Source organism: Plectrocnemia conspersa, unplaced genomic scaffold (genome assembly GCF_051122295.1).
Source record: "Plectrocnemia conspersa isolate PC_06_02 unplaced genomic scaffold, ASM5112229v1 ptg000012l, whole genome shotgun sequence".
Taxonomy (NCBI): Eukaryota; Metazoa; Arthropoda; class Insecta; order Trichoptera; family Polycentropodidae; genus Plectrocnemia; species Plectrocnemia conspersa.
Window position 1 is genome coordinate 16,432,769 of NW_028277176.1, and position 10,630 is coordinate 16,443,398.

Below are 10,630 nucleotides of genomic sequence, written 5' to 3' on the forward strand. Positions count from 1 at the left end.
TCTGGTCGATCATCACAGATTAGATTTACATAGATTTTCCTAAACTCGTTAACAATAAGTTAAATATCGTTAATAATATGTTTCTTCAGCTCGTATAGAATATCTTGTATGTATTAAAAAATAAAGCAACACATAAACAATGCATATGTATTTATATATGTATGTGTTTTATATATAACAGGGTATTGATAATATATGAAATATGTATGTACGTGTTTTTAGAATTTTAAGAATTCCACGTTTCACCCTTCATATCCATTACACCAGCTCGACAGTTTATGATGCTTGCGAAATTCTCATGTCACAAAAAAATTATTGTGTGACGAGTGTCGATATAAACGATCTAGCCATGCCAAAATATTTTCCTTGCCACTCAACTGAAAGGTCAATGCATTGTTTTGCGAAAAAATCGGGCGTTTTTTTTCGTGCCACCATTTTAACTTGCGGGTTTCGGAGAGGTCTTGCGAAGCATTGTGCAGCTTTGAAAATAAAGCGAAATTATTTACGTGAATTTGTCCATTCGTTTCCCAGTTCTATTTCGGTGGGTCGTGCGTAAACATTTTGATCTGAGCGTAGTTCCCCGGTTGGCCGCCAGCTGTGGGATGGTGCCAAAAATTTTCTCTAAAAAAAAGTTCCGAACAAGCGGCTAACTCAAGAACCAAATTGTGGACGAAGACCGACGAGTTCAGTGCTTGGTATCCGACGAAAAAAGTTGTGTTTGTACATATCCGTGCTAGTGCGAAACTCTTTGAGTGGAAATAATAGAATCTGAGGTGGAAAGCCAGCTGTGTAAAAGCGGCAGTTAGAATGTGGGGCATGCTGGTGGGTCATCTAAATTTATGTACTCGTCAGTTGGATAATGGTTTTAGCATTTGAGGTAAGTTTAAATTTTCATTCGTATTATATTCGCTTCATCCATTGGAAATTTGCTTGTGAATAATTAATGAATATGCATTTTTAACTGGTATGGTCTATAATAGTCGTTATTCGATCTATGTTACAGATAAATCATATCAAGTGTATTTAAGAAATACACAAAAGGACGACTAATAAAATAATTTTCGCCTGTCTGTTAATTCGACGCTATCATAAAAAGCTTACAAAACATGGAGTGCTTCTCAAAGGCGAGCCTTTTTATGCCACGATTATTATTTAAATAAAGGGCTGTTGAGTTATTTTTTAAGAGGCAAAACATTTTTCGGCGATCGAAGAAAACACTCTGCCGAATTTTCATTAGTCTCGAGATGAAAGAAAATATTTCCTTTTTATCGGATTTTTCATTTCTTTGAGCGAAATAAAAAAAATCTCGTATTATTTACGGATCGGCACAATTTACGCGAATGCACCAATTAAGGCGAAATTAAATTGAGACCTCTATTAAACCTGGTCCTTTTCGCCATATTATTTCTGTTTTTTTAAATATTATGTTTCTACTTGGAAAAATATTGTATGTATACTTTAAAAGATACGTAAATTGTGGAAAAAAAAAATATTCTTAGCGCACGCCGACCGCCAATGTAAATATTCCTTTATTCTCGAAATTAATTATGCCATTTCGTTATTATTATTGCAGGCTCTCTAAAAATACATGCTTATAACTGTTATTAACGATTTCGCGAGTATTCGTTTCAGGAAAATTTTGCTTTCCGCCTTTAATTACGGGTGTATTTCTGTCTAAAGCTCGCATCCTTTGCCAAACTATTCTTTATTAATATTTTCGTTTCGATTTGACCGTTTAATGTTTACACGATTATGTAATTAAATTTATTTTCGAATTTGTCTGTTTTAGAACTCGCGCGCCGGAAATATCGCCTGCATTCTAAAATTACACGAATAAAGCAAACACAAAATGGAAGAACCGCCGACAACTGTCAAGAAATCGACGTCCGTAAAAAAGTCGCCAAGTTTTAAAGCGGAATCGGAAACTCAAACGTCCGTCGCTGTCAGAGTGCCATCTTTAAAAAAGAAACAAGTTACCGATCCAGCGCTGGAAAGAAATTTGGATAGGCTGATAACGGCCGAACAGACGCAGAATGCTTCGGTTGCGAGGAGGCGTCGCATTATTACGAAAAATAAAGCTCAAAATGTAAGGACTAGGGAAAAAACGCCAGAACCGAACAGGACGCCTGTGGGTCAATACGATGACACTACGACTACGGACGAAGAAGATAAGGTACCTAAAAGTCCGCTGGAAAAGGAAGCTGATGATATTTACGCTGAAATGAAGAAAAAGTTGCAAGAGCAGAAGCAAATCGAAAAAGATAAAGATGATATTGATATTGGTGCTATACGGGAAGCTCAAATCGAGGAAGCGAGAGAGAGACGTAGGCGCAGTATATCGCCTTTTGCTTTGCCGTCTAAAGAAGACATAGCAAATTTACAAAGAAAAGGCAGCTTCATAGATCCTGGCAACAAGCTTCTAACGACCGTTCCGAGTTATCCGATGTCGCCTAAAGACGAAATCAACCGAAAGGATTCACTGATCGTAAACGAAGATTCTCCGGGAAGGAAGAGCTCAATTACACCGCCGCCTAGTCCTGGATTATCCGCTCAGAGACCGACAAACTTCCAACTTTCAACCCCGCCACCGCCTAAAAACAAGCCGGAAACGACCGTCCCGCCGACGTCCCCGAAAACTCTTGAAAAGACGCAAGAGGCCCCGAAACCCACCCAGCAACCACCCAAGCCAACTAAACAAATAATACCCTCATCGCAAACCAAGCCCAAACCCTGTCTTAAAACAACCACTAACGCGACCGAAAGGAACAATGCCCCCGTAACAAAAGAACTGATCAAACAGGAAGCGCCCCCTGTAAGACCCAAACGGAGCAAGTCCGGAACAAGAAGTCAGGTAAACCAATCGAGCATCTTTGGGTCGAATTGTTTGATAATGTAAGCAAAATCAACGTAATTAGCATGTATCTACATTTTAGGGACGAACGAGTGAGAGTGAAATGAGCGAGGGAGAAAATCGTAGACATATCAGTAGACGAACACAAGCGGAACCTCCAAAACCACCTAAACCTACGAAACGAGAGAGGCGCAAAACTATAGCTGAAGTAAAAAGAAAAGAACCGGAACCTCCGGTTCCTGCTAAAAGATCTAAATCAGTGACTAGAACGCAACCTAATTTAAACGTTAGTGGGATCGAAATGACGAAAACTAGCTCCGAGATTATCGAATTGCTGCAAAAGGCAAGGAAAAGATCAATACCTCTTCCGGATGAAGACGAAAAAATTTCGAATGCTGTCAGAGCTTATGTTGATAGAAGTAGGCATTTGATGACGCCCACGAGATTGCCTTCTTCGCCTAGAAGAGGAAGCAGAGTAACAAGTCACAAAACAATAGAAATATTAAGCGATAAGGAAGCAAGGGAAACGTTGATGCAAGTACATAGAAAGAGCGTCGAAATGGAGAGAACGAGGCGTAATTCAGGTTATATTGACGCTAGCCAATCGGAAATAACCAGTTCTTGCTATTCATCATCTTATAGCGAGGACGATTCAGATTTCGATCTATCAAAGAAAACCGCTGAATTGTCCAGAAAGTTGGCGCTCTTAAAAAGCGATAAAGATGTTAAGAAAAAAGACGAGGTTAAGATAGTAACTAAAGAAGATGATGTAAAAAAATCGAGCGGCATGTTGCGAAATTGCCGTCCAGTTTGGAGAAAGTTTAGGGTCGAGCAAGATCAGCAATATTGGAAGATTAGGGGCTTGTGGAACAGATGCTTCAGTGATTTGGTCCTGTTGATAATCCTGTGCGGCGTCGGGGGGCTAGTTTTCAGGTACACTGAGGGAGCTTTCGAAAACTTTTACAAGTGCGGCGTGAAGAGGGTTAAGCGTGATTTTATCGATTCGCTGTGGCAGGGGAGCCACAACATGAGGGAAGACGACTGGAAGTCGATGGCTAGGAAGAAGCTGTGGGAATTCGAGACACAGCTGCACACAGCGCACGAGGCCGGAGTGCATTCTTACAGCGGCCAGAAAGCATGGTCGTTTATGAATTCCTTCGTTTATTGCTTGACCGTGATCACAACCATCGGTAAGGGTCAGTTGATAATTGACGATAGATTGCCAACTTGTGTAGACAATCTCGCGTTAATTAAACACATTAATCTCAAAAACTGCTTAGTTGAAAAGTTTCCAACTTATACTCGAGATTTTTCTTTAAAATTTAAAAATTATTTTAATTATAGAACGGTTTTCTAAATTTTGTTCACACAGCTGCGTTACACATATCGCATCTGTGATCTAATATTATATATACATATATATTACAAGCTTTTTATAAACTGACTAAATTTATTAGGTCAATATATTATTTTGTGATATAAATAAGAAATGTCAAAAGGCATTTGTCATTTAGAAGCGATTCTAAAATATTATTCGAGCAAATAGTTCATTCCATATAATATTGAAAAACCATTTCCCATCATACTACGTGATATTTATATATTATGGTATATTACTAGTATCGTACCCGTTAAAGAATCAGTAAATTCAAACATATTATATATAAAATTAGTTTTGATTACCCACGGAAAATATAATTAATCTAATATTATAAAAAAATTATTGTACTTTATAAAAAAAATCAGACAGTATGTTTTTATTTCGTCAATACTACGTATATTATGTAAATATTAAATATTAAATCATAGTAATATTATATAAATGAATCATTTAATACTCAATGTATAATCAGGAAATTTTTTTCACTTACCATTCAGTCGCTTTCTTTTTCTTGTATAACATATGGTTTTTGGTTATGTCTATTGAAGAAATTGAACGCTCATATCTTACACATGGCTTTAAAAATTAAGGATAGACGTTCTTCTTGATTTTATTTCGAAAGGTTGTGAGATCTGTATCACTGCTCATATTTATTATCGCTAAGCATATGTTAGAGCATTAAGTACATTTAATTCACAGCAATTCATAAATGGGGTGATAGATTATGCAGTAAGAGTTATGGATCAGTACTGACAACTTCTGCTAAATAATTTGGAACAATCATCATTTCTGCAAGTTTTGTTAAACAAACACCATGGTTTTTGTACTACTCGTCCTACGCCTATCACTTAAAACAGTGACAGAATCTCTTGATGTTGGAACACAATTAAATGTCGTATATGCTGATTTTTAAAAATCTTGAACAAAGATTATCATGTGTTTATAAGTAGGAAAGTTGTCGGATCTTGATTGCTCAGATACTCTTACTCGATTATTCCCAAATTAGCAAATAATTAATTAGCAAAATAATATTTCACCCCTTAACCATTTAAACGTCGAGTCACCTGTTATTTCTCTTTACGCGTCAGTATAAATATAAAATACTTGGTATACTGATAAACGCCATTGTTTCGATCTTATATCCATACTTTTATGATTATTTACGCGTTGGAGAAAATTCGTGTCATATGCGACTTTATACAATTATAGCTCAGACATTTATTTGCGATGCTGTTTTTCTTAAAAATGGATTTAGGAACAAATTTGACTGCTACTCGTTTCATTGCCAAAATGTCAGTCATACTTTATTTGCATACGAGATAACAATATTTCAGGAATTTTCTGATTACTAAGCACAATTTAAGCCACCTATCTTCAAGGCTTTTTTTGGAACGTTAAATATAATCTACGTTAAAAGATTTCTTCAATGTTTGTACTACTTTACTATATTTTTAACGCAAAATTTATTGCAAATTCTTTGCTCTTTGCACGTTAATGGTGACAAAGTGCGTCGTCAATACTTAGAATATGGCTGACATTTGACATCTTTAAAGATTGATAACACATACATATATCTCTATAAATAAAACATACTGTCTACTTTATAAAATACAACAAAATGTTTTTATAAATTACATTTTTTTTATAAAAGGCACGATACTGGTAGTATTTTTCATATTACTATAAATATGTTTTCAAATATAACTAATAAAATTATTTTAGGTTTCGATTTCTCTACAGACATTTTTCTATTGCATTTCAATACGTTTAGCTTATTGCTAATACCTTACTTTTGTATACAAAAGTTTCTTTATGGTAGATTTTAGTTCGTATTTCAAAGAGAATCGCTTAAGATCGGATAATTAGTTTCGAAGAAAATCTTATTAGTGTTAATGTATAGAATTAGCGACAAGCTTCTAAAATATCTATTTTGTACCAATAATGCTATTAGATTATATTATATTCATACAGGACCACTTTATTAATAATATAACTTAAAACATATTATTAATAATGTTTATAAAATAAATAAAATAGATCAATTCATTTTGTATCATAATTTATTTATTGCACTTATACAAAACGATTAGAAAAATTACTGATACAATTTATTACTAATATTAACTTTATTATTTTGGTTTAGATGTATGAACGTATTTTATGTTAATTATTGTATTTACATATGTTTATGTGTTATTTTAGTTATTAAAATAAATATGTGACGATTAAAATAAGTTTTTATGTATTAAGTTAATTTTACATTACATTATTAAAATATAATAAAAAAGATTTTAGACGTCATATATATTAATGTATTTGATTAATAATTGTAGCTAGCAATATGTGATGTGATACATTAATAACTTATTCAACGGCATTAATTAACACCAACGAAATAACGTGTCATAATTATTCGCAATTATTTAATCATAATCATATTAGTCGATTCACCAAATATTATTATAATTTCCAATACAAAATTATGAATTTGGTAATAATTAAAACAAATCAAGTCAAAAACATGTGGTTATATTTCAATTTACCAACACATAGGCTTGTTAAAGGTTAAGTTGATTTCACTAAATTTGTGGTTAGTTATTTTAATTAATACATTTATTTTAAAACTTTTCATCAATATTTAAATGCATAATATAGGCGGTTGCCTATTATAAATTATAACATAATTAAGATTGGCTCTAGCCCGTGCATTATTAATGACTAGAGGTAATTTTTACGAGCCTCGTTTACGCCCAGAGGATGAAGGGATCGTAAAACCGGATATGAGAAAGCGACCACTCTGCGGCTTTGGCTCATTTCCGCTTTTCCGGATTTCCCTTCATATAATTTTTGCGCTTTTGCGGGAGGCATCGCAAAAAAGAAATTAATAAATTACGCCTAGGCGACACGTCCAAGAGTTATTGATCTTTGTTTAATCTTTTTTCTTCTTTCTATATTTTTTTTGCTGTCATCTAGGTTACGGCCACATAGCACCGTCGACGACAACAGGTCGGGCCATAACTATAGTCTATGCCATATTCGGTATACCGCTGTTTCTCATCCTATTGGCCGACTTCGGAAAGCTATTCACGAGGGGTATCAAGTTCCTGTGGGTGTTCGTAAGAAGGCTTTATTACACTGGCAGCTGCAGGAAAGTGAGGACCACGGTACCAGTACAGGTGATTTTTTAATATATTTTTGAAACTTAAAATGTAAATCTTATGGGTGAAGATATATACCTACATATTTATAAACTGCACCTTCATCCAAATCATCATTGAATATTGAGCATATTTTTTTATTTTAATAGTAACTATTGTAGTTATCATATGAACTTGGTTTACTTCCTAATTAATCATCTAAATATTTATTTAGGAAATTTAAGATAATTTAATAAAAGTAAATATATTTTTTAAATAAAAAACATATATTAATAAAAGTGATTGTGTACAACAATTGTTCACTTTTTGTCGCAGAGATTTATGTGTTAAATATAAGCTTAATTCAGCTAAATCATTTTTTTTTAATTTTTGGATAGCATAAATGATCTATTTGGAATTAATGGGAAAATAATATTTTAGTGTTAAAATTATTACAATAAAAATTCATATATATTTTCTACAAAATGAGTCACATTATATAATTTTGCAATAAGCAGAAAAAAAACTTAAAAAATAAAAAATAAACTTTGAATACAATTTATTATTATCTTATATTTTTTCTCCCTACATAATAATTATATTACTCAAATTATTTTTTTTGGTTATTTCAATAAATATATCGTATTTATATATTTACGGTGTATAATTTGGTTATAACAAAAAAATTATTGTAATAGATTTTGTAAAAAAAAATGAGCCTATAGTTGTTGTCAATTTTAGTATAAAAAATGCGTTTTCCCGTTTCTTAATAATTAAAATATTCATGATAATTATTGCTGTTAAAAATCACTACAAAAATATATTGTAGATGATTTTTAGAAAATGATTTATAATATATATTTTGACTATAATAAGTCGCAGGAGATTTCATAAAATAATAATAAACCTCCATTCAGATTTTATAAAACTTTTTTTTCTAAAATTCCTAAATATTTAGTTTTTAATTAATTAAAAAAAATAAATAACATGAAAGTATTTGGAAAGAAAAAAATTAAAAATAAATTAATCGTACTCTTGAAATTATCTAGTTATTTGTATCATACAAGACCGATAGATTTATGATTAATATATATTATAAAAGATCTGTACTTTAAATTTATATCGTGGTTGGGTGATAAGAATTTGTGATTATTTCATTATATAATTATATTTCCAATCGATTGTTACAGATTAAGTTTTCCTAGATTTTCCTAATCTCACTTAATAAATAAATTAACTATCAAATTTTAACCACTTTATTCTTCGCTATCAAACTAAGATTTTTATACATATTGTAAGCTTTTCTAAAAACACAATTAAAAAAAAATATAAAATACAGCACGCATAAAAAATGTTAGCATCTAATATATAATTTTCTGGGCAATTAATTGCACTTGAAAATTGTCCTTAAATAATAACTTATAAAATATATTTAATATCACAAATCAATTATTGAATCGTGGGTTTATTGAGTTGCTCCTTGATGTTATGAATATCTAATGTAAAGTCTAGAATTACTTTAAAAAGCCTGAGCTATATTTAAACAAACTCATTTATCATTCCAGGAAGTGATGAAGGGATTAAATCTGGTGTACGAAGCAGCGTCCACGTTCAGAAGACCTTCCCAGTACGCCGTGAACGAAGTGATCGACCCCGACCAGCCTCCAAAGCTCCCCCCGAAGCCCAAATCGACGAGCTCCAACCTCCTATCTGTTCCCGACGGATCCGAAAAGCATGAGCCATTAGAAAACGACGAGCCGCAAACGCCAGCGTTATCAGTCTTCGAGATTGACGACGAGTTCAATCTGCCCATATCTGTAGCCATTTTCATACTTATCGGATACATATTCGTAGGCGCGTCCGTGTACGTGTTCTGGGAAGAATGGGGATTTTTCGAGTCGTTCTATTTCGTTTTCATTTCCATGTCGACTATAGGATTCGGCGACTACGTGCCCAACCATCCCATGTATATGATGCTCAGTATTGTCTATCTGGTGTTCGGCTTAGCCCTCACTTCCATGTGCATCAACGTCGTACAGGCAAAGCTCTCCGATTCTTTCAGGCAAGCGAGTGCTAAAATCGGTGCCACGATTGGTTTGAAAGTATCCGAAGAAGATGGAAGTTTAGCTCCTGTTACGCCGCCTCCTGTAGAGATGCCACCAGTTCATGCCACGCAAAAAACGCATGAAATTGAAGAAGCGCCATCAAAATAATTATTTTGCATTTTTATTTATTTTTATTAAAGCAAACAATATCAATCCAAGACTGATAACGTGCGTTGGCCTAGATTTCGTTTTCAATCATTACAATTTCTTTCCGATATCTTGAATTTCAGATCCTTTTGTGTGCTATATTTCATCGTGATGGAAACGCATCCATGTGTGTGGTTTGGAAATGGGTTATATCACATTATGGATTTGTTAAAGCACTCTACGCCTTTCGTACGTGAATTGAAAATATTTTTCTTTTAAGCGATCAACATAAAAAAAACTCGGTGCTAAAGCTTGTTATATTATATATAGCAAATTATTATTATTATATAAATAAATACGCTTGAATGGTAAATAATTGATTGTTCGATTTATACGTTTGATATTTTTAAAATAATAATTAAAAAATAATGTTAATATAAAAGACCAAAAAAATATGAATATACAATAATTTTTGCACAATGCGACTTGCATGTAAAAGCTATATATTTTATTATAAAAATATACTTTTCTGCTAATGATAACACTATAAAAAGAGGTGGGCAACCTTTTAATCTTGCGGGATGAATTAACTATTTTATATGTCATGAAAACTAAAATTTGAGTATCTAAATAATTTATAAATGTTTAGCTGCTCAGATCTATCCTGAGAGTCGTGGGTTGCCTATTTCTGCTAGAAAGCATATGTGATATTTTCATCGAGTATTTTTTTGATATAAGAAATAAATTTGTACATAAATTTTTTTGATCAACTGTCTTGATAGTTAATGAAATAACGGAGAAAAATTGTTATACTTATATATGTATGTAAATATAATTAATTAAATATATATTTGTTTGAAAATGTCAAAAATCATTTATAAATAATGATAATATTTAAGAAAAATAGTCTTTACAAAGGTAAGCTTTACATATTTTAAATAAATTATAAACAGGCATAATCAGAATAAGCTCTGTTAAATCACTAAAGAGCAGTGATGGCGAACACATGTGCACGCCTCGTTTACCGACTGTTATTTTGTAACTAATCATCGCCAGCTCTTAGAAAAAA

The 10,630-nt window shown here is 32.6% G+C and overlaps 1 protein-coding gene across 3 annotated transcripts in view; it reads left to right on the forward strand.

Moving 5' to 3' along the window:
* Positions 1-10,014, forward strand: part of LOC148228413 (potassium channel subfamily K member 18) — a 31,122-nt gene extending 21,108 nt beyond the window's left edge. For 2 of the 3 annotated variants that reach the window (XM_088199935.1, XM_088199934.1), the window contains exons 5-6: positions 7,206-7,408; positions 8,935-10,014. In XM_088199935.1, coding sequence (XP_088056061.1) covers positions 7,206-7,408; positions 8,935-9,582 — 851 coding nt within the window. In that variant the 3' untranslated portion in view covers positions 9,583-10,014. Of the gene's footprint in view, positions 1-636; positions 878-1,789; positions 2,852-2,933; positions 4,042-7,205; positions 7,409-8,934 lie in introns of those variants that run through there. The other variant, XM_088199933.1, reaches the window with a different exon arrangement.
* Positions 10,015-10,630: the final 616 nt, after the last annotated feature.